At 34.0% G+C, this 25,671-nt stretch overlaps 1 protein-coding gene across 2 annotated transcripts in view; it reads right to left on the reverse strand.

Moving 5' to 3' along the window:
- Positions 1-25,671, reverse strand: part of AGMO (alkylglycerol monooxygenase) — a 339,122-nt gene that overhangs the window by 158,188 nt on the left and 155,263 nt on the right. For both annotated transcript variants that reach the window (XM_067041684.1, XM_059073960.2), the window contains exons 11-12: positions 13,517-13,599; positions 7,867-7,972 (exon numbers count right to left, since the gene is read on the reverse strand). In XM_067041684.1, the coding sequence (XP_066897785.1) occupies positions 7,867-7,972; positions 13,517-13,599 (189 nt within the window). The remainder of the gene's footprint in view (positions 1-7,866; positions 7,973-13,516; positions 13,600-25,671) is intronic.

A 25,671-nucleotide genomic window follows, 5' to 3' on the forward strand; every position in this document is an offset into this window, starting at 1 on the left:
ATTGTAAAAGTAAAAGCTAGAAACAAACATTAGAGAATGGGTATTGGATATAGTCATACAAGGTATGTAAACTACAATACATGCAATAAAAAGGCTATATTTTAGAAACAAAACATTCAGTAAATTAAAGGAAATTGCACGAAACTATACATATATGATATTTTGTTTTACTCAAAGTTTTTAAATAAATCAAATATTGCTCAGTGATAAATTTTAAAATATATGGGAAAATTAGAATTTGTTTAGAAAAAGCATGGCAATGATAAACACAAAGTACAAAACAATGGTAGTATCTGTGGGAGTGTGATATAGAGCAGGATCACCCAGGTAGCACATCATAGTGTTAACAATACTTCATTGGTATTGTAATATTTATTTTTAAGGTGGGTGGTTTTCATTCTGTCTTTTAAAAACTATTTTATATAATTTAATGTATAATAAATACTATATAATGGAAAAATTATGAGTTGATATGAAGAAAGTATTATTTAAAACATATAGGTACTTTTCATAAATGCAAACTTTGTATGGTTGATAAAAATATTTGAGGTTTGAATAATATTGAAATAGATTAGTCAAAACTGCTCTATACTGAATATCATAAGTCTGTGTGTATGTGTGTGTGTGCGTGCGTGCGTGCCTGTGCGCGTGTTATTTTTCCACATAAATCCATATGTGTATGGATATGTATGTTTATGGCAGACTAGCATATATTTCATGAAAAAAAGTTGGGTGCAGTCTATTCTCCACATTCATAATGAGGACAGATGTACAGTTGAAATGAACCAACTAAGATGGCTTCAGGCACATATGTCTACATCCTGTGATATACTAATCATCATTGTGAGATGAACCTAAATAATATAAAATCCAAGTGTGATAGACTGGATAATGGCCATAAATTCATCATACCCTTTTATAATTGCCTGTTCTAATCAAGAGATGTTGTCTATCTTTCTACTCCTTGAACAATGGCTGGCCTGGTGATGTTCTTTGACCAATGGAATATGGAAGAAATGACACTTTTTGAGTTCCAGAGCTTAGGCTTCAAGAAGTGTGGTAGATTCAGTTGTCATGATCCTGAAATTGTCAGGTTAAAAACCTGGTCTGGTCCACTGGAGAGAGGTCTTGTGGAGTGAAAATAAAGGTGTTCCCCTCAACAGCCAAAATGGACACCCCCTCATGTGACCCTTGTGTACATTCAGGCCAGCTGACCCTTACACTGAATACAGCCTGAAAGGTGAGCCTACATTAAAACAGCGGTAGAAACACCACAGAATTGTGGGAAATAATATATTTTCATTATTTTAAGACATTAAATTTGGGGCTGGTTTCCTTTGTAGAACAGATAACTTAAACACCAAAGAAGATTGAATTTTACTAAAAAGAAGAAAGAAGAAAGGAAGACTCCATGAAACATGATACTGCTAAGAACTGCTAAACCTCCCTTCACTTTCTGATACACGCATTTTGATCAACCATTTGGATAACAAGGGACATCTGAATATGCATGCCTTTTTATTTGAAGTATTCAATATTTAATTCAGCATTCTATGTAAGGTGAAAATTCCAACAACTTGCTCTACCCCATTTGGGTGATTATAGCTGTGGAGTAGGTACAATCAGTGTTCACTCAACATTTACTGAATCAATAAGTAAATGTTGAAGTCTTTACCATATTCTATTGGCTAGAAGCATTCACAAGTCTCACTCACATTCTGGAGGAGGGGATTATATAGGCTGACAGGTCATAAACAGCAGAGGCAGGGATTATGGGGTCACTCAAGGTTCTGTCTGCCACAGTTGGAGAGAGTACGAACAATAATACAGACAAATATCTATATACATATAAATACTAAGGGGAAAATTAAATCAGGGGTGGACGAGGCAAAAGTAGAAAATAATAACAACAACAAAAATCGTACCCAAGGAAGGCTGGTGGCGTTTCAGGTAAGACCTGATATGAGGGCAAAAGTCATGTGGATTCCTGGGAAAGAGCAGGCAAAGGTAAAATCAAGAGCAAAGGTACTGAGGCAGGGTATACTGAACATGTTTCTAGAACACTGCACATGCCTGGAATTGAGCAAGCAAGAAGGAAAGTAGTAGAAAATGTGGTCAGGGCACTAAGAGGACATCTACTTTTTCATTTGATAAAAGTAGAGTATCCTGGATGAACCTGGCTGAATCAGGTAAAAATCCTTCAAAGAGGCCCTGAGCCCTTCCTGAAGCAAGAGTTTTTCTTTGGGTTTTGATGAAGTAGACGGCCATGCAGAGGAAGCCCACATGGCAGGGACCTGCGGGCAGCCTCTGGGACCTCAGGGCAGCCTCCAGTCAAAAGCCACAGAAAGTGGGGTCCTAAGTCATACAGCTGCAAGGAAATGAATTCTGTCAACAACCTGAGTGAGCTTGGAAGTGGGTCTTTCCATAGATAAGCCTCCAGATAAGAACACAATCTAGCGGACACCTGAAATGCAGGCTTTTGAGATCCTGAGCAGAGAGCAGAGTATAGAATGAAACTGTGTCTGACTTCCTGACCCATGGAAACTGTTAGAGAATAAATGTGTGTTGTTTTAAGCCACTAAATTTATGGTCATTTTTTACAGCAATCAAAAATTAATACACCGATTAAAATTGAGCTCACAAAGGGAAGGCTTTAGCTATGTTTCTGCTGGATCAGGCGTTCAGTAAGTGTTGAATAAACGTTTCTTTTTGCCACTTAGAGCATTAGGCAGGCTGATTCTGTCTTCTGCAAGCATGTGTTTACCTCCTATTAGGACTCACTCTTTGGGCTCTTGTCACTAGGTTCATCTCATCACTCAAACAGTCCATGGCCACCCTTGCTTCCAGACCTTTCACTGTAATCTCCCTTCAGTCAAGTGCTCTCCACCTTCCCCTCTGCTTGTTCAAATTCTACTCCCCTCTTGTGCACATCTTCAGTAGACATAAGTTGGTTCACCATTTAACAGTGATGTGTTTCCATTTTAATGATTCAGGCAAAAACTGTAAGAATTTAGGGTTTTTCTGAGGTCTAAATTTATAGACATTGCATGTTGTTTTGGAATCAACTAATAAGCAGTTATTCTCAGGTTTTCGTTTTCATTGTTTTTAATGCCCTAGTTCTCAAAACATTGTTTTAAATGTGTGTATGTGGTGTGTGTGTGAATATGGTATAGATGAGTGGATATAATTATTTCTTACATGCCAGATATTATGGTGGGTTCTACAGACTATCCTCTTTACTTCTTTGAATATAAAAACAACTTCCATACGTTTTCTATTCTCCTTTTTGTTGAGGAAACGAAGGTGTGGTTATTTTAGATAATCTCTCAAGGCCATACAACCAATTGGCAGAGCTGGAGATGGCACTTAGATTTGTGTGACTTCAAAGCCAATGCTTTTTCCAGTACCCTAAACTATCTCCTCAATTAAATAAAAAGTTATGTGAAACAAAATATACATAGTATCAAAATACATGCAAACAAGTATTTCCCATTATCTTATATACCTATATCCTTATCAAAATATTTATTCATCTTTGACCTTGCTATCTTCTCTTTAAGTGTCTATCAGGTTAGAACGTTTAAAGCTACTGATGCAAGTTAAATCAATCACAAATTCATAGGTGATCTTAGAAAAAACAAATTGTACCTGAGCCAGCAGAAAAAAAAATATATGTTGCTTATGTGAGTGAGAAATGAGTGAATGAAACAGTGAGGTGATTGGTTTTCTGTCAAATTTCTTATACATAAAACAGCAAGTTTTTTAAAAAGTATGTGAGTCAGTCAAGATATTGATTGATCTATCCAAAAAGAAATGTACAAGGGCATGGATTAATCATTTCATGCACTAGATAGACAACTATGCACTTGTATACCAGTAAATTTTATTTATAAATAGCAAGAGTACTACACCCTTACTTAATGTTCCTGTGGATCCAAGCTAAAGGGAATAAAACTTCCACATGGAAGTCACAGGATCAGATTCAAATTATACCTTGTATTTCTGACTCAGAAATGTAACTACCTAAGAGCTCTTTTATAATCTAAGTGAAAAATAATTTAAGGTCAATTTTCTAGTCTGTGTGTGCTTGTGTGTATGTGTTTTTAGCTGAATAGGTGTGGTCAGCAGTATGCTTGTTTAATGTAGGACTGTTGTCATGCACACCTATGGAATTTGGCTTACATAATAAAGCAAGATAACAGACAACCTCCAACCAGCCTTCCAGATAAATAGAGAAGAGTCATCGGGCTACAAGCTGATGTTGGCAATACATACAACATTGATTTATAAAAGAAAGAGGATTAATTGCTTCAATGTCTCTGATTCTAATGATAGCTTCAAAGAAAAATGATAAGAACACTGTATCCTTGTAGGATAATCACTCCTAGTCAGTCAGTCCTAATTCATATTGAAGGGAGTCACTGAGGCCATTCATTAGGTTTCTGTACAACTTGTGGGGTGCAAAGAACAGTTTTAGTAAAACTCTGATAAATGGCAAACATTTACATAAAGTTCTAAGAAATAAAAATGTTAGGAAAACACAAATTTGAAATTCACAATTAGGAAACAAGATTTGGTAACTGGTTTTAATTTTTTAATTTTTGAACTTTAAAAAGAAGTGGAAAAAAGCCTATTTCACAGGTAAAAATGTTGATAATAAAATACTTGCCCAGTCTTTACCATATAGTTATTGACCTCTGGTCAGAGAAGACTTACTCAGGTTTAACCTCAGAAATTCAGTGGTTAACAACAATAATATTTTAATAATGATAATAGTAGTACAAATACTTTTTAAATAACAATAATAGCAGTAATGATAGTAATATGAATAATGATAATTAAAATGTATCAAGTGCTCCCTATGTTCTTCCTTTGTGTCATTTAATTTTTCCACCAAGCCACATGGAGTAGACATCATTATTAAACCACTTTAAGGAAATCTTTTAGTGGCAAATCACAGGCAATATCTGCTCTTGAAGAATTGGCCATGTGTGTGCCTTTCTGGAAAGAATAGGTAAGCAGCTTGAAAGATTTGGCCACGGTCCTCCCTTCCTTGAATCATAAACCAAAGATAATTCAGAGGTAACTTATTCAAACTATTAGTCTTTTCAGAACATTTTGCAGCTAAATGGATAAGACCTTTTAGCTCTCCACATTTTTCAAGGTACTTTTGTTACACTGCATCTGAAATTTCATCTAAACCCCTTGAGGTAGGTGAGTACTGCTATCAATACATGGAAGAAAACATTGCTTAGTGATCAAGAGCTATGGTGTCAGACTGCCTTTGCTGTATCCTGACTTGTTTGTGTATTACCTATGTGAATTCAAACAAGTGATGCAACCTGTTACTCAGTTTTCCATTATGAAAATAATAATAGTAACCACATCATGAGTTTGATATGAAGACTCGACAGAATAATGCAGGTAAGTCTTTTAGAACATAGTATGAGCTCTATGCATATTAGCTCTCGTTAAACCTATTTTACAGGCGAACGACCTGAGGCAGAGTCCAATGTCCAAATAAGTGAGTGTCAGGCTAAGAATTCATTACCATAACATGAAGTTCAACATTGTTGCTTCTTCCCAACCCCTATGTCAGTAGTTCCCAAACTTGACTTCTGGATCTCGTAGCAAGCCAAAAAATTATTTCAAGGGATCCTTAAGCTCATATAAAATAATAATGATAGCACCTAACATTTATTAAGCATGTACTATGTGTTAAGCACTGTACTAAATCTCTTACATAGATTATCTCATTTAATTCTCAAAACCCTATTTGATAGACATTATTAGTTTATCCCTTTACAGATGAGGAAGTTAAGGCCAGGAATATTTAAGTGATCAAATAACTGCCCAAGGACACACAGAAAGTAAGTTCCTGAGCCAGGAATCAAATTCAGACAATATGGCTTCAAAGCTCAAGTCCTAACATTCACTTTCACCTACTGACTAATTTAAGTAAATAGATAGTTTCACCCCTAGAGATCATCACCCTCAAAAGCTGGACACACTACACTGCCCTTCACTATCCCACCATCAAAAACCCCAGTGTTTTTTGTAACTATACCTTTTCACGTTTGCAACATGGACAACTTAAAGAACCTACATTCTCTCTTTGTTCTGGAGCATTTAAGATAAACTACCACAATATACCCAAGAGTGGGTTCATTAAATGGAATTACTCTCCGTCATGCCTCCAATTACAAGGGCTTCCCTCATGTAAAATGTGAAAATGCTATGATTTTTTATTTTTAAGGCTTTTTTTTGCATTTATATTTCTAAACTTCATGAAACATGTACAATTTATGCTTCTTTATTTTGATTTTAGGTTGTAACCTCAAGAAACAAAATATATATAGACATATTAACTTTATTTAATGCCTGTTTAAATATATACATTAGATTAGATGATATCCAAGATCCTGGTACTAAGATTTAATACTTCATTTTTTAATTTAGATTTTTTAAAAAATTGGAAATATATTTACATGGTTCCGAAATTTTAAGGTACCAAAAAATATTAACTTAAAGAAGAATCTTCCCCCTATTCCTTTCTTCTAGTCACACAATTCACTTTCCCACAGGCAACCACGTGTAAGGATCTTGTTTATATTTCTGGATACATTTACATACATGTAAAAATATTTGTACATTTATATGCATATAACTCCCCTTCTTCATTTTTATACTTATACGCCTTGTATGGTAGCATACTTCACAGATTCTCCTGTTTCAATTTTTGTTCTCTTTCTTTCTCTTTCTCTCTTTTCCCCTCTCTCTCTCTCCCTCTCTCTCTCTCAGATATAACACATGATGCAGCAAGCTCAAATATATATGTATTTTTTATAAATGCTCCATACTGGTATTAAAAACTTTGCTCTTTCCATTGTTAATGCATATTCTACTTTGTGAGTGAAGCACAAAATTTAAGCAGTTCCCTATTAATGGCTATTAGGTTGTTTTCAGTCATTCCATTACAAATGACTAATTTTGCATATACATCAGTTTGCACACGTGTGAGTGTATCATTTGTGTAGCACAAATTCCTTGGAGTGGAAAGCTGGGTCAAAGGGTATGAATATTTGTAATTTGATAAGTATCACTGAATTGTCTTCCAAAGAGTCTGTCCCAACTTATAAATATTACTCAATTATGAAAGTGTCTCTTTCAGTTTTCCATTAACACTGGAGAGAATGTTAGCATTTATGTTAACAAAGTTAAACAATATAACCCTTGATTTAAAAAAATAAAACCATGTCCATTAAAACATTAGTGATGAGAATTATGTTTTTTAACAGTTATCTAAGATTCAAAATCATAAATATGAATCCAAAAGTTCAGTGTTCTTGGAAGATAAGTTTTAATCCTAACAGGTCAAATTAAACATATTTTTCAGTTGTAGAAAAATCTCAATTACATTAATGATTTTATTTCTATAGAATTATTAACTCTCGCAAGTAATTAACAAAACATCCTAGTCACAATTTTCACTTTAACAGCCTAAAAAGAAAAATCTCAAATGGCAGAGTCTCTGCCAAGAACTTTTTGTAAAGTCACTTCTACCACTTGTTGAGAAACAACTACATGGCCTACTTTCTTTATAAACATCATGCAATGCAATTTGTCCAACCACTTTATGAAGGTTAATAGTATCAATCCAAATTTAGAGACCATAAAACTGAGACTCAACAACATTAACTAGCTCAAGGTGACACAAGAAATAAGTACTGGCAAGTAAGTGAATGGGTAAAAATTTCCCACAAATACTAGTCACAAAATAAATAGACAAAAACATAGTTGAATGAATGAATTAAATATGCAACAGATGTCTAATCCTGCTATAGCTACCTAAAGCAAATATCTTACCTCAAAAGCAAATGACGAAGAAGGGATGAAAGGCTTCAGATGACTCAATCTACACAGCATTAGGAACACCAAGCAACGGAAAGTTTCCAGAACAGCTGCCTTAGGTCTGAAATAAAATGTCATTTACATGCATTAGCTTTAAATATGCTCTTTATTACCTGGTATAATTAATAGAGTGATATACATTTAATTTTCAAGAAACACATAGTATTTTAATATATTTGAGGAGCATGTGCCTCTGAAGCTGCTTGAAAAAAGGCATTAAACTAAGACACAAAATGCATCTTTTAAAGAAAATCTATTCTTTATCAATTTACTGCTTAGTTTGAGAATTGCTGAATTAGGGTGAAACATTTTCAACTAATAAATAAAATATTAGACAACTAAATTTCTAGGGTTTCAAGACTAGACTCCCCTCACTCACCCAATACCTTCAAACTTCATTCATTTAATAAATGACTTCTTAGGAGGACTGACATAGTTAACGACAGTACTCTAAAATAATGAACGCTCGAATTATGAAATATTGGGAACATGACAATGTGTAGTTAAGTCTAACATGATAGGCAGCATAGATCTTTATTAATTATTTTGTGATGAATATTTTCATTATATATAGTATTCTTGAAATTCAAACTCTAACATATAAAATAGGTAGATGTATTTAAAATGGAGTTGAGGGTCACACAGATAGACATTTATAAATTGCCTTATAATAATAGGAATGAATAGCTACTTTATCGGATTAAAACAGACTTCATATAATAGTCAACCAAGATTTATTGTATAATTAAATATTTTCATAAAAGACAAATGGTATTTTTATGAAAGGTGAATTTTTTAATAAAATATTATCGAATTAATGTCATTACAATAAAGTTTTATTTAGTTAGAGTATAGAGGTAAAGAAAAAAGTATAAAAAATCAAAAATAGTGTATTTATTAAGCTTAAAAAATTCTTCTGCCATCAATTATGACATGTTGTGGACTTCCCTAGTGGCGCAGCTGTTAAGAATCTGCTGGCCAATGCAGGGGACACGGGTTCGAGCGCTGGTCCAGGAAGATCCCACATGCCATGGAGCAGCTAAGCCGGTGTGCCACAACTACTGAGCCTGCGCTCTAGAGCCCACGAGCCACAACTACTGAACCCCTTGCCACAACTCCTGAAGCCCACGCACCCAGAGCCCGTGCTCCGCAACAAAAGAGAAGCCACCGTAATGAGAAGCCTGCTCATCACACGGAAGAGTGGCCCCCGCTCGCCACAACTAGAGAAAAGCCTAAGCACAGCAATGAAGACCCAACGCAGTCCAAAATAAATAATTAAATATTTTTTTTAAAAAAATTATGACATGTTGTTTCTATAAAATTGAATATAACATTTTTGTGCAAAAATAGACAATACATTTCTACCAAATAGTTTAAACTCAGTTAAAACAGGTGACAGTTCATGATTTATTTGCATCCAAGTAATGTGATTTTTGTGTATGTGAAAAAGAAGAAATTTTTCCCTTGTAAAATAATCTTATTTCATTACTGTAAACTATTATTTTTTAAATTGATATTTGGGTAATTCTCAGTGATAAAAAAGAAAATAAAATTTCTAATTTAAAACACATTTATTTTTATTAATTCTGTTCTATCGTTTACTGTTTAACTTTATATTGTGAAATGAAACATACATAGGGAGAAGTACAAAAAACAGAAATATGCAGCTCAATGATTTTCAACAAATAAACAACCATATAACCACTACTCAATAGTAGCCCCCCCAAAGACATCTCACCTCCTCAATACTTCCACCCTCCCTCTGTTGCAAAAAGAATCACAACCTGTTAGTTTATCATTTATGGTAATCATACCATTTCTTGCTCTCTTTTACTTATATTTTTATTGCTTTAGCATAAATTTCTAAAAACTGTTCTTTTATCTTTTTTTTTTACTTTTTGTAAATGAAATTATATTGTGTGCACCTTTTTGTATTTAGCATCTTTCAATCAGTGTTGTTAGTGAGATACATCTACGACTCTGCATGCAGCAGTAGGTCATTCTTCACTTGTGCATAGTATTCCATTGTGTGAACTGACGAATATTCATGCATCCATTCACCTTGTGAAGGACATTTGGATTGTTGGCCACATTTGTTTATTAGGAACAATGCTTTCTGAACATTCTTTCACGTGATTTTGGGGTGCATTGTTAGTATATATCTGGAATTGAATGGCCGGGTTATAGGGTATGTGTGTGTGTGTGTGTGTGTGTGTGTGTGTGTGTGGGTGGGTGTATGTGTATATATATATATATATATATATACACATACACCCACACCCACACACACACATCTTCAAATTTAGTAAAATTCTGAAACAGTTTTTCAAGTTAGGTATCACAATATAAACTGCTTCCTTTAGGGTGTGAGCATTCCAACAGGTGGTATTGTCAAGTTTTTAAATTTTAGCCATTTGTGATACAAGATCTTTGCTGCTTATAAAAATTGGCAAATACCATCTCCTACCTGAAAATTTTACTTTTGTACTGTCTTAATAAGAGTTAATTTTTGAAGAACTGACTTCCATAATATTCTAATCTAATTCATCAGTTTCATCTATGTGATTAGGGATTTCTGTGGACCATTTAATATTTTTACCTACTCCAAGGTTATAGAGATATGTTACTATACTATGCTGGAGTCTGTACTGGCTTTCCTCCCACTTTTAAATCTGCAATCCCCTGACCCCAGAATTAATTTTTTATGGTGTGAAATATTTGTCAAGTTTATTTTTCTTATTCCTATGTGGAAATCCACTTTTTCTAAGACCATTTATTGAAAAGATAGCATTTTTCCATAGCTCTGCAGGGACACCTTTGTCACAAATCAAGTCCATATATATGCATAGATCTGTTTCTAGTTTCTCTGTTCTAATCTCTGTGCCAATAAAACATGTCTAATTACTGTAGCTTTATAATAAATCTTGACAGCCAGTAACTCAATTCTTGCCATTGTAAAAAAATCTCAAGATTGTGCTGGCTATTACTGGGCCTTTGCATTTCCATATACATGTATTTTAGAACGATCCTGTCAAATTCCACAAAGAAGAGACCTTTTATCATTTTAATTCAAATTGCACTGAAAATGTAAATCAATTGCTGAAATTGTAATCTTTACAATATTGAGGATTCTAATTTATGAATAGTTAACTCTCCAATTTAAAAAATTCTTTATTTTTCACAGGATTTCAATAGTTCTATAGTGTAGTTTAGAGATTTTGTACTCATTTTTTTAGGATTGGTTTTTCTTGGTATTTGATATATTTGATGCTATTGCATAAAGTTTTATATTTCCTAGTACATAAAAATATTGTTGATGATAATTTCTTTAAAACTTTTCTGAAATTCATCCATTAATTTGAAAAAATTCCCTATAGATTCCTTAGATTTTCTAATTAATTCTAATTAGATTTTAGACTAATTAACATAAATTAGTTTTCTAATTAATTTATTAATTCCTTTCAAATCCTTATGGCTTTTCTTTCTTTCTCTTTCCTTTCTCCACTGACAGTTTCCAGCCCAGTGTTAAATAATGAGCATATCTAAGGCTGCTCAGTTTCAAAGGAAAATTTTCAACATTTCACTATCAAATGTGAAGCTTGCTAGAGAAATTTGTATAAATAGTTTTTACTTCACCTACATTTTTGCTGGATATAGAATTACAGGTTAGCAGTAATTTTCTTTCAGCACTTTAAAAATATCATTTCATTCTCTTCTGGCTTCCTTTGCACAATGATATACCTATATCTCAGTATGAGTTCCTAAATAAGGCCAGAGGCAGGGGAGACTTTATATAAACATATACAATAAGAATAACTTAATGTATCATAGGATATATTGTGATAAAATCAATAGCTTGCTTATTTGGCCTATTTATTTATATCCATGGAAACAAAAAATCTTTATTAAAAACATAAAACTATGTTATTGTTATTGGCTGATTGATAATTTTACTATGTATATGGAACCAACAGAACTGTGATCTTTAAAATGTGATCCTGATTCTTTGGATCTGGGTAATTATTTCAGACTATCTTGTGACTCAGTTTTCCATTTTCTCTTCTTATGGCTTAGTATGTATTTTATTTCTAGTATAGAAAAGTAGGGATGGATGGAAAGCCAAACAAGTTAAATGATAAAATAAACACAATTTTTAAACTATAAAAGGAAATACGTTTAAAATTCTACACACCATTTACATATGTGAAGTGTGCCAGCCGCATCATTCTTCCAAATGTTTATAGAGAAGGCATATTGTACACAGTTCCATTAACTATTTGGACCTGCATCTTGATGAAACTTCAGAATCTACTGATATTCCAGAGAAGCTATTAAGCATTTCTTAGGAAAGTGACATGATATTCAATATAGATTAAATGCATGTTTACTGGACTTTTACATTTAAAATTTCCTGAAAGTAATCTGGTTATTGGTTACCTACTTGAGAAACAATTACACTACAACGATGATAAGATTTCAAGAATGACTGAGCTTTTTTGCCATTTTTCAGTTATATGTAAATTCTATAATATGTGAATTCTGGGGTCATATTGCTTGGGTTTGTGTTCTGTTCTATCTCTTAGTGTTCTTCTGTCTGACTTAAATAACCTGTAAAATGGAGTTTATAGTAATTCTTATCTTAAAGTGTTACAAGAAATAATTAAGCATTCTGTGGCACATATTAAGTACATAAGTATTGGTATTAATATTAATTTTAATGATTGATAAATACTAAGCAATAACAAGTGGGTGTTTTGCTATATATCTTCAGTCATAAAGGCAATTTAAAATTCTTCAAGTGAATGTACTTTCTGGCCAGAGTAGTATTTAAAACTGGATTCATTAAATACTATGCTGTGTGAGGGTAAAGGACATAAACTTTAAATATGCAGTTGGCCCTCCATATTCATGGGTTCTGCATCTCAGATTCAACCAACTGCAGATGAAAGAATATTTTTAAAAAATTCCAGAAACTTCCAAAAAGTAAAACTTGAATTTCCCACTGCCAGCAACTATCTACATAGCATTTATATTGTATTTACAACTATGTACATAGCACATACATTGTATTAGGTATTATAAATAATCTAGATAGATGATTTAAATTTATGGGAGCATGTGCATAGGTTCTGTGCAAATACTATGCCATTTTACATAAGGGACTTGAGCATCTGCAGATTTTGGTATGGGGGTGGGCGGGGCTAGGTCCTGGAACCAATCTCTTGCCAATACCGAGAGACAACTATACATACACTTAGGTGTATATTCTGAACTGTTCAATAGCAAAGGAAAAATAAATAATTTTTAGATTTTATTAAGTACTCAGAGTTATACTCTATGTTTTGCTGACTTAATCATTATATTTTATAAGTTTTCTTAATATACTTGAAAAACCACAATTTCATTTAAAGGGCTTAGATTTTAAATGGACCTTTGATTTAAAACCAGACAAACCACTACTCTGTCTCATTTAAAATGAAGGTGTGAATTTATAGTTTCAACTTTATTTTTTTAATAACAAATGTTTGGTGAATTTCAAAATTTCACTTATATTTTTAAAACCACATTATAAAGTTACATAAAATGAAAGAATTTCACTTCTTACTTTTGATCCAGAAGAAATCCCATGGAGGTCAAGGTCAGGATAATGAAGCAAGCCCTCAGAAGGAGAGTGACCTGTGATAGTGCCTGTCAAACAAACACAGAGACCAATGGATCTTTAGGTGAGTCATCCAAAGGAGCATCCGAATTTAAAGCTGACAAGAATAACAGACTCAATTTTATTTTATGTTATACCATTTGTTACTGACATTTTTCAAGAGGTTGAATATATCTTGTTGGACACTTGGAGAATGAATTAGACAATTCTAATGATATTTTGCTTAAAGTGTTCTTTCTAATAATTCTCCTTTAAAGTTTTGGCTTTTGTAATTCTTTGAAACACGGCCCCACATATGGAGAAATCACTTACATTTTTATGAATAAATACCACATTTCAATGGTTTTTTTAAATTTTTTTTATTTTTTTATTTTTTTGCGGTACGCGGGCCGCTCACTGTTGCGGCCTCTCTCGTTGCGGAGCACAGGCTCCGGACGCGCAGGCTCAGCGGCCATGGCTCACGGGCCCAGCCGCTCCGCGGCACGTGGGATCCTCCCGGACCAGGGCATGAACCCGTGTCCCCTGCATCGGCAGGCGGACTCTCAACCACTGCGCCACCAGGGAAGCCCTTTAATGGTTATTTTTAATATCACCAATTCTTCGTGGTTTCAAACCCAAAAGTGTCTTTAATAAAGAAAATATTTAAAGGAGAATGTGTTTATGAGTGCAAACACATACATGAAAGAAATTACGCACATCCACTCACATTTTTATTTGATGAAATCTGTATGTTCCTCTGTACATGTCAAGGGTCCTTTTTTGAATTAGTAACAAAACCCACATATTTCTTTGTTATAATCATAAATTAATTATGCATTTTGTTTACAGGTAAAAATTTAATAATAATGTTTATTGAGCATTTACTATTTTATAGCTTCCATGCTATGTGTTTCACACATGCTAATTCTTTTCATATTCCCAACAAACTTGCAGAGTAGGTATCATCATATATGCTTCATATATGAAAAAACAAAGCTGGAATCAAAAGATGAAGTAACTTTTCCATCATCACACAGAAATAAATGATGCCTCTGAAATTCAAAACAGACCCACCTGACCCTTAAGTGTGACAATGGTAGAACACATATGAGCAACAAACTTAAAGGGGGCAGAAGCAGAGATCTATACTGAAGTTACATCGCTCATGTTAGGGCCAGATGGTTACCACTTCAGATTGAGAGTGGATCAGTAAAAGCAAGGAGTTGGATGCACAGCCAATGCATGATTTCCCTACTCACTGATGGTATTTTATGTTTCACCTTTATGAGAACACCAAAGGTTGTTTTATGTTGGCTAAAATAGTGATTGATTGCTCTCTCTTTTTTCTTTTTCCTGAAATAACTAGAGGTAATTTCAAGTCATTACTAACTAACATACACACCTACAACTAAGTAGCATCTGTCCAAAGTTATAAACAAAAGTTACCAATTGCAATTGCTGCTCACATCCAATATCTCAGTTCCATATCATCTTCTAAATCAGCGCTGTCTCTCATGGCCAACTTCTAACACCTCCCTAGTTACTTTCTAAATGCCTACAATGGCACCCAGAATTGCCAAGGGGCTTTAACCCTCCAGGGCAATAGTTTAGTAGAAGAGTATTGTTGAGTGCTCAAAAAACTGAATAAAAAGTGCAAAACGTTTAGGAATATGGAGACAGTGCTGGATATCAGATATAGGGTGGGGAGTTCAGTGAACTCCAGATCGTTTGAATGGAGAGCAGGAGAGTACTATTTGGGTATGTAGAATTCCGTGGTGGCTGCTTTGGGACAGTAAAGCAGAAAAACAAAAACAAAAAACACACCAGAAAAATATTTTCTTGGTGGTAGAAGTAACTAGGTGTGCTTGAGTAGATTAATGTTTGCTTAGAGGAACTCTTTTGTCTCTAAAGAAAAATGCTTCTTACACCATTATTGCTTCTTTTTGATCTTTTAGGGAAAAATTCATATGGAAGGGAGAAATGATTTGTGCCCCAAACCTATAGCATGATTTTAAATGCTCTATAAGAATGCAGCGCTTGAAATTATTTGAACCTGTTAGCCATGTAACCAGTCAAATTATTGAGCATTTCTAAGTCTCTCTTGTGTGTTCAGTACATCTGAAATACAATATGAGTTTGCCAAAGACTATAATAAAGTATTTAGAAGAGTGCTTGGCATAAAGTAAGAAGTCAATTAGTGATATGATGATTATCATTGTATATTCAGGCTATACTAGTTTTCTAAATGGCTCTTAGGCTAATCTTAATTAATTACAATAAGTTAAAGAAGCACAAATAAAAGGTTTATTAGCTCTTTCAAATATCATAGGAATTTCAGAGACAGGACAAAACACATTGTTTGTTTTGGTTAGGGAATTTATGATCCCTGGACAAAAAAAGAATAAAGAACTCCTCTCTCCACAAACTGCTTCCTGGCTAATGGTGTCTGAGTGAAAACCAACTTAATACATCTATCTGGCTGCCTAGTGAAGCTTCTACTTGGCTATTACACATCTGAAACTTAGCCTGCCTAAAACCCTGTATTTGATTTCCTTCTCCACACCACATGCGCCCCACTTCTCTTTGTTTTAGGGATGGTACACAGTTTTTCATTTGCTTAAGCCAAAAACCCATAACTCATCCTTGACTCTCTCACTATCTAATTCTAATACATCAGCACTATATATATATATAGTTTTTTTGTTTGTTTGTTTTTTTTTTTTTTTTTTTTTTTTTGCGGTAGGCGGGCCTCTCACCACTGTGGCCCCTCCCGTTGTGGAGCACAGGCTCCGGACACGCAGGCCCAGCGGCCATGGCTCACGGGGCCCTCCGCGGCATGTGGGATCCTCCCGGACCAGGGCACGAACCCGTGTCCCCTGCATCGGCAGGCGGACTCTCAACCACTGCGCCACCAGGGAAGCCCATCAGCACTATATTTGAAATACATCCAGAATAAAGATATTTGCTACAAACAGCACACACACAAAATACCATGTTTCACCCCCAACATTATCTCTGCTATATTAAAATACCCTCCTAACTGGTCTCTCTGACTCTAAATAGTGTGTCCACCTATCCTGGCTTTCCTCCCCTGATATGTAGCCAGAGCTATCTCTTTAAAACTAAGTCATATTATATCATTCTTATGTTCTAACCCCCCCAGGAGCTTGAAATCTCAGTAAGAATAAAGCTCAGAGTCCTTACTCTGGCCTCTACACAACATACCCCCTATTATCATATAATTCCTGAATCATTTCTGTCTTTCATTCTTAAGCTACATCAGAAATTTTGCTCTTCCTTGAATATGACAAACTTCCTTCCCACTCAAATCTGTTTCATCTACTGTCTCTTAGGCTTGAAATGACTTCCCACAATGATCCTTATGGTTTATTCCTTCATTTCATTCAGGTAACTACTGCATGTCCTTGTTCATCCTGTATAAAATAGTACTTCTCCACAATGCTCTATAACCTTATTCTGTTGTATTTTCCTCCATACAACTTATCACGCCCATACACTTATATATTTGTTTGTTCATTCTCTAGCTGTTTGTTGTCTTCTCTCACTCCCTAAGAGAGGTTTTATCTTTTTATTCACTATTATATCCCAAGCGCCTAGGACACTGCCCAGCACATAGTCAGTAGCTAATATGGTTTTTGAAAGACTGATTGAATTATTGAATTATTTTACATTTGTGTTTATTATTCATACCTTTAATATAATTCTAATTGGCTTAATAAATAATTTAATATTACAACATTAATATTTAATTTAATATTAATATTTTAGTCCTTTTAAAATTATAATTATTTAATAATTTAATATTAATGTACTAAATGCTTATGTTAAATATTTAAAACATTAAATACTTTAATATTTCTATGTTTAATTTCTTAAAGAACAAAACTGTCCTAAAACTGTTTGAGTTTAAAGGAAACTAAGATTATCAGAAGAAGAAATCCAATATTGAACGCATGCTTCCTTTAGAGAGTCTGTTTTCCTATGAAACTCTTAAGTTTTTCCATATTATATCCTTTGATAGGCTAATCAGTTGATCTTCTCTGATTTTTACACATTCATTCCATGAATATGTATTGAGGATTTGCTAGGAACTGTGGTAAATAGGAGTTTAAGTGAGTGAGCAAGAAAGACAAAATCCCTGCCTAGAAATCACACTAACTTAATCCCTACTGGTAGGACCATAGTCCAACTACACTAGACCAAAAAGGAGGGAAAAATAGAACAGAGTTTATAGACTTTGACCACTGTAAATACTTAGCCTCCTGTGTTTTAAACAAGATGTTAAATGACATGAAGCTTGTTAATTTTTAATAACAGTACAATTTCATTTTTCATTGTGTTTACTACCATTTTGTACCATTCATTGCTAGTATATCTTTCATGTAAGATATTGCTGTCCTAAAGTGCTAAAATGGAATTATTCTAAATTAGGCTTGGAATATATCATAAGTCTTTATCACAAAAAATGAGAAGGTCCATAACTATAAAAAGCTTATGAAGCAAGGAGCTAATTTTCCTCCTTTAAAATTATCTTTCAAATCCCAAGCAGTTTGGTACTTCTTATTTCCATAGGTTTCTCAGTACAGGAATTGCTGTCCAGATTTTTATGCTTGAAAAAAGCAAACATCCCTGAAACTTTAAGTAGATGAGAAAAAATACTCATGAGGCAACGTTAACTACATAGGAACTCAAAAATTACAATTACATGTTTGATGCAATGTTGCTTAAACAATTAATGAAGGTGTGAGAAGTCCTTCTTTTGCCCACAGGTATATAAAGAAGAAAGCCTTTTTCTCCTTGAATGGGGATATCACCCTCTAACTATTCCACAGAAAAATTGTGGTGATCAACATAATTACCTTTCACGTTTTCCCACCCGACAAATCTCACAAAGGGAAATATCAGCTCCATACACTATGTCCTAAAAAAATAAGTGTCTGTATACATTCTTTTTTTAAGAACTTTGTGTATTGCCAGAGATAATTTGATAGTATTTTCCATAGTCTTATTCTAAGGATTTAGAAATGAAAATGTCTTGATTTTATTGTATCAGGGTTGTGCATTTTTAGGAGTTTCTGAAAAGATCTACTAAAGTCATTATTTTCACTCAAAATGTTCATCTTCCCAAATATCTGTAAAATAAGGTCAAAAATTTCATAATACTTAAGTGTCTGTAACCTCTGAGATAAAGGCAGAAAATTTGGTTTGGGGCACACTTGCTCTGCTACCTCATCGTCCCTGTGATTCTGATGCTCCTTTTAGATACCTTGAGCTGAAACCTAAGGCTTGACGATCCTTCCCAGTATTACAACATAGACACAGGAAGAAAACTCAAGGTGATAATCATAAAGCAATTTGTAATTCTATATGGATCTCAAGAATCTATATTGAAATTATCCTGTTTTTAAAAATATATGTATCAGTATTGACTATATATTATTTTTAATATTTTCAGAACGTTTGGTTACTGTTGAAGCATACATAAAGAAATATGATTAGAATGAACATTTTCTATAATTTCAAACAAGAAGCAAACTAAATAAATATATCAAAGGTGAAAATATATTGCCTAAAATGTATAACAAATATATAGTTCAGAAGCACTGAATTGGTATGGAATAGTAAGTTTCTACAAAAATGTGTAAGAAATAAAAGCAAAACATTTTATTTTAAAAACTTTAAGTAACATAACTTGAAGAAGAGTTATGTTGTAGTCATATTTCAAGCTATGATTCCACTCTGTTAATAATGAATGTGCACCCAACTAAACAGAGAAACAAGGACTGATTTTCCCTCTCACTAGAAAACAAAACAAAACAAAGCAAAACAACATATCTGAAACAATTGTTTTCAAGACCCTGGACACCAGGCAACAAAGGTCAGTGATCCCAGGGAAACAGGATACAAATAACATGACCCCTCACTATTGCTCCAGGTTACTACCTTGAGAGAGTTTCTATGGTGTCGCATAGAGGGAACTCAGAGGGGCCTGGTGGACTCCCTGATTTGAGGAGATGGAACTGGGATTTGGGAGAAGCCAGGGGGGCTATTATTTGAGAGAAAGAGCTGCATAGACAGAACTCTATTCATCTGCAGCGGGTGCCCATCAAGTCTTGTATATCAGCTCATGCATGTGAGGAGACTATCAAAGGTTAGAAAAGGACTAGAGCTTTCAATACCCAGAGCTCACAACAGGGCCAGCTAGAGTACAAGTTCCCATCAGCCAGACTGGACAGCCTCATGATTCACTGGGCATTGGGTAGAGAAATCTGTGCATTGACATATATACAATGGAATGTTACTCAGCCATAGAAAGGAATAAAATTGAGTTATTCGTAATGAGGTGGATGGACCTAGAGTTTGTCATACAGAGTGAAGTAAGTCAGAAAGAGAAAAACAAATACCATATGCTAATGCACATATATGGAATCTAAAAATTTGGTACTGATGAACCTAGTGGCAGGGGAAGAATAAAGATGCAGATGTAGAGGACGGACTTGAGGACACGGGGGGAAGGGGAAGCTGGGACGAAGTGAGAGAGTGGCATTAACATATATACACTACTAAATGTAAAATGGATGGCTAGTGGGAAGCTGCTGCATAGCAGAGGGAGATCAGCTCGGTGCTTTGTGACCACCTAGAGGGGTGGTATAGGGAGGATGGGAGGGAGGCTCCAGAGGGAGGGGATGTGGGAATATACGTATACTTATAGCTGATTCACTTTGTTGTACAACAGAAACTAACACAACATTGCAAAGCAATCATACTTCAATAAGGATATAAAAAAACAAACCGGTGCATTGAGATTTTGAGTTTCCAAAGCTGAATTAAATATCTAATTTTTACATATTTTTAATAAGTCAAAATGAGATCTTAATTCAAATTATAAGCAGTTCATGGTTGGTTTTATTTATTATATGATAGCTTCTAAAAGAGCTGCCTGATGCTAAACAAATTTTGAGACAGTACTAATAGTATGAAGATATATTTAATTTCACAGTTAATATTTCATTATTTGATGCAAAAGGCATTTTTAAATGTTCAATTTCCCACTTTATTATATTTCAAAATAGTGGACAAAAATAGATTTTTCACAGTGATCACTTTTCTAAGTTCCCAAAGTCTATGCTTATCAGACAGGTAGCTTTGGTTAATATCCTTCCTTTACTAATATACATTTATTACATTCATTTCATGGATTTAAATTATAATCGATGCTCAATTTAGCTCACATTTCTTTTTTCATATTACTTCAGTTACCACCTAAGAACTTTAGGAAATTAAATTAAATCCCAGTGGGCTGTGCTGGAAGAAAACAGTATGTGCCGAATACTGACTTGAGAGGTTTCACGTAGGACCTAAGTTAGATCTAAATTGTGCAAGCGACACTCTCTGTTATGAGAGTACCACTAAATATATTGATTTTTTCTAAGGGTCTGTTAAAACATGTCAATATGAAAGCATTGGTTACAAAATTTTAGTGCCCATAATGTTTTACAGAGTACAGTAACCAGGGGAATTTAAGACTATAAAAACCTGTTTCCAAATTTATATTGGATATTCTCAGATGTCTCGTATTGAAATATATCACCAAATAATCTGGGCTAGACATATCTACAGTAACTTTATTATATATTCTATTAAAGACCCTGTTAAATATTCAAACTGTTTCGAGTGTGTCTATTATTGAAAAGGATAGCATTGCCTTTACAGTTTTACTTTGGAAACATGCTAGTGCATCCATATTTCCATTTCAAACCCGTATTCATGATATCACCCCATGAGGTGGACCCTGGCAGCTGAGGAATTGATTTCCCAAGCATTACTAAACTAAAATCAACATAAAAGACTGTGGGTCATATCACTAAACTAAACACTATATATTTAAATGTATACATTGCAAGTTTCAGTAAGAAAGAAGAGTGCCTTTTCCACCTTTTTGGTGGCCATCTAATTACTATTTTGACTCCCAAAGTTATTTATACAGAACTTGCACACATTAAACAAGTAAGTATTTATCTACTCTGGTATATGCATAAACTGAAAAGGCTGTGGGACTACAGCAGGGTCCGCAATTACAGGTCAGCCACAACTTTTCTATGTGATTATTGGCTACAGTGAATCTGGAAAAAAAAATATTGCTGTTGGATTTTAATGTCTTCAGATGCTTTTAAACATCCCTGAGACTAGAAAGGCACTATAGAATTTTGCAAATAAGCAACCTTTTTTTCCTATTTGCACAGCATGTTTTTAGCAAAGAAAAACGTGTGGGAAACAAGCAACTGCACTTTTCCAAATTAATTTGTGTCAGGGATGAAGCTGTCTCCAACTCTAATTTCAATTTGAAAAGGATTTCATCACTTGATATTTCTCTTTGTCAACATATCTACATGAGTTTCTCATATAGTTTTTTTACAACAGTGGAAAAATCTTGTGAAAACCATGCTATGAGTTACATATTTTAACATACACCCTGTCTGGCTACATTTTAACCCAAGAAGCATTCACACATGCCTAGACCTTCAAATTCTCTTGGTGAGCTTAATATTAAGGCCTCTATTTCAAAATCAAAATGGGTAAATTTTCATTTTTATTTCTATGAATTAGGTTAATTTGAAACTGTATTTACTACAACTAAAAAAAATTCAATATTGCAAACTGTACTTAGTATTGATCAGTATATCAAGAGTTAGATATTTAGATGTAGATGATGTAGGTTTTCTTCTGGTGTTATTCAATTATCTAAACTCTATTAACACAGGCATATTTTAATTATAACTTAGGTGAACAAATTAAAATAAAAAAGTAGTTTGACAAAGTAATCAGTGATGGGTTAATTATGTAATACTTGAAGACAAGATTATGAGACCTTGGGTTAAGCAATTAATAAGCCTAATAACCATTATGGTAGTTTGACATCTACTTGTGCACTGCTAAGAGTGATGTAATCCATGCTGCTTTTAAGAAAGCTTTGCTCCTGAAAGAAATTCTTGGGTTCAAATTTTGTCTCTTTTGAAGCTAAAGGCAAATGAACCTGCTACAATTTGGAACTGGTTACATTAGTTGCAGTACATGTATGAACCAGCAAATAATAAGCCGTTATATATTCTTCCGTGATGTTTTCAAAGCATTTCTGGTCACATCATATCCTATTTCTTTTTTTCAGTCCACAAAATGGAAACCAGAATTTAAATCATTGTTTTCTCCTATAATCAGGAATGAGTTTTTCTGTAGCTTAAAAAAAATCATTGTACGTGGGCAGAGAGAACATGTGAACTTGTCTAGTGTCCAAAATTGGAGTCACTATGTGCAGCAATTTGGGGTTATTAATTTTAAATGCTAAAAACACAAATACATATGGAAAATACCAATCGTTAAAGTCTTTAAATAATGTTTAACATTGAAATGACTTTCTTCAATATATTATCCAATAGTCTCTGTAAACATCTTGTAATCCTATTTTATTTAGTAGGACACACTGTGACATACACTGCTATTTGCCCAACCAGAAAATATCCCCTATATCTTCTATACTCATACTATGCTGATTTTGTCCAGGTATAAGAAAGGAATGAACTCAGAGGCAAAGTGAACTCTTTATCCCCAGGGCATGATTTATGCTTGGTATAATTCATTCATGGTTAATTCATGAAGTAGTGTTAGTTATTGTTTCAGTGTGGGCATGTGAATCAGTCCTGAGCAATGAGACATGAAAGGATATTTGCTGGGAAATACTCTGGGACTTTTTTCCCCACCTTCTTAAGTGAAATTTACAAGATGCTCTAGGAGAACTGAACTTGCTGCCTTTGGTCACAGTGTGAGGACATGATGCCTTGAGTTGCTGTAATTATGATGATGAAAGCCCAGAGAACTGTAGAGAAGCCTTTTTGGAAACTCTACATGTTTGAACTGCTGAACTAATCAATCCTGGAAATATTCACCTCTGAATTTTCAGTTATACTTAAGCCATATTTAACTGGATAATCTGTTCCTTAGAACAGAAGATATCTAATGGACACTCATTTCATAGATACTTTAAAATGATATCCTACAGGAAGGTTTATTATGTTACTATACATTTATAAGTGTTAAAAGAATATTCTTTGAAAAGAAGTTCAAATCACATAGTATTTAGGAGTGAGAAGGATTCATATAGATCTAACATTTGTTATCTTTGCTTATTTGAGTCTATTTCCTTTTTTCTATAAACTATCGTCTCAATATGTCTTTCAAGCCTTCCTATCACTGGCCCTGTCCTCCCATTGATAGATTAAATGGTCTGTGATCCAGGCCTGATCACATTGATGGGTTTGGTGATACCCAGATGAACCCACCCATAACATCAGACTCCAACTTGGAACTTTCACTTCTGGAGATCCTTGTGTGGAAGTATTTAAAGCTAGAGCTGCTTGTAACCATCTTGCTACCATGAAGGTTGAGAGCTTGTAGGAGAATCTGCTTTGAGAAATGCATAACTTCAGAAAAGAATGAGAAGATTCCTGATGAAGTTACTTGACTCACTGGATCCAGAACTGCCTAAAGAAGAAAAACCCCAGACTCTTCAGTTATATGAGTTAATAAATTCACTCTAAGTTGAATTTCTGTCATATACAACCAAAGAGTCCTTCTTAATACACTCAGTGACCGATTTCGAGTAGACTTATTTATAGAACTCACTGTGTGAGTCATATGGAATACTTGGAATTGTTCCAATAGAATATACTATGATTTTTTACAATGGTATCTAATTATTAAATATAATTCCATAGGCTTTATATATTAAAGTTATTTAAAAGAACTTATAATAGACTAATTTTTCTGTGTATATCATTTATTAACTTCTATTATGGAGCTTTCATGGACAGACTGATATCTGTCAATAGCACTTACTTAATCTTTGAAAAAGGTAATTTATCTTTTTTGAATTCACTGCCCACTAATCCTATTTGTATTCATCTGCATTTTTCCTGAATTCTTACATTATCTTAGACTTTTAAACATTATTTTTTTATGTCTAAAGATAACTTCTGTTATGTTTTTTAATATCATTGTTTTCACTGTATAATGGATACTTTTTTTGCTCTTTTAATGCACTAATTCTCTCTTTAGTTGTCTTTAAACTGCCAATGAAGTCATTGACTTCCTTATGTCCATTATATTTTTGTGTTCTAGAACTCTAATTTGATTATTTCTAAATGTGTTTCATCATTGTTTCTTGATTTTCCATAATTTCTAATTTCTTTTAAATTTCAACTTTTGTTTCTTCAAATATATTAAATTTACTTAATTTATCTTTTAATTGATTTTATTTTCAAAATCTGTTGTTTCTGAGGGTATAATTCTGTCGCTTGTTGTTTCTGTTAATGCTTTGTCATAGTGGCTTTCTCCTACTGTGTTTCTGTGCTTTTTATCTCTCAGTTCATCATTATTGAGACATTACCTGGGGGACTATGCTGAGACCTGAGCTTGAGGGGATTGCTCTAAGCATGATTTGAACATGGGTCTTCTAAACATGAGTCCTAATCTGAGACTACACACTTAGTTTAGGTTTATAAGTCAATGGTTAGTGTAAATCCTGGATCCATATCTGAGTGAGAGGTGGTTTGTAGTCAAAAATTCTCAGGGAAGACTTTTTTATGCCTCCTCAAAGCCAAGTCCAGTATGGGTAAGTTTCCTTTTTACGTTTCTTTTTCTCATCCTCCTCCCCCTCTCCGTGCTGAGAGTATTTCTTTTGCTTTCAGTTGTTTTACTTGAAGTTCTTTAACTGACTTTCCACCCACGTAGGCTCTCAACTTTGTTTTGGGTCCCTTACGGTCTTGATCAACAGAGATTTTTCAGTGCCTGGGATAGCTGTCAGGAAGAGCACCTCATTGGATTTGCATTTTCTCAACATTTTTAGCCTCTAAGGAGTACCTCAATTTTTGCCTACTCATCTATGTAGTGTATTTAAAGGGTTTTCTTAAAAATTACATTTTGTCCAGCAATTTCAGGTGTTTGATATGCCTTAAAAAGAAGTAGGTGTATCTAACCCACCATTTTGCTAGAAATGGAAGTCCCCTTTCCCTGTTTCTTTAGAGCGTAAACATTACTCATACATTGCT

This window comes from Kogia breviceps, chromosome 9 (genome assembly GCF_026419965.1).
Source record: "Kogia breviceps isolate mKogBre1 chromosome 9, mKogBre1 haplotype 1, whole genome shotgun sequence".
Lineage (NCBI taxonomy): Eukaryota > Metazoa > Chordata > Mammalia > Artiodactyla > Physeteridae > Kogia > Kogia breviceps.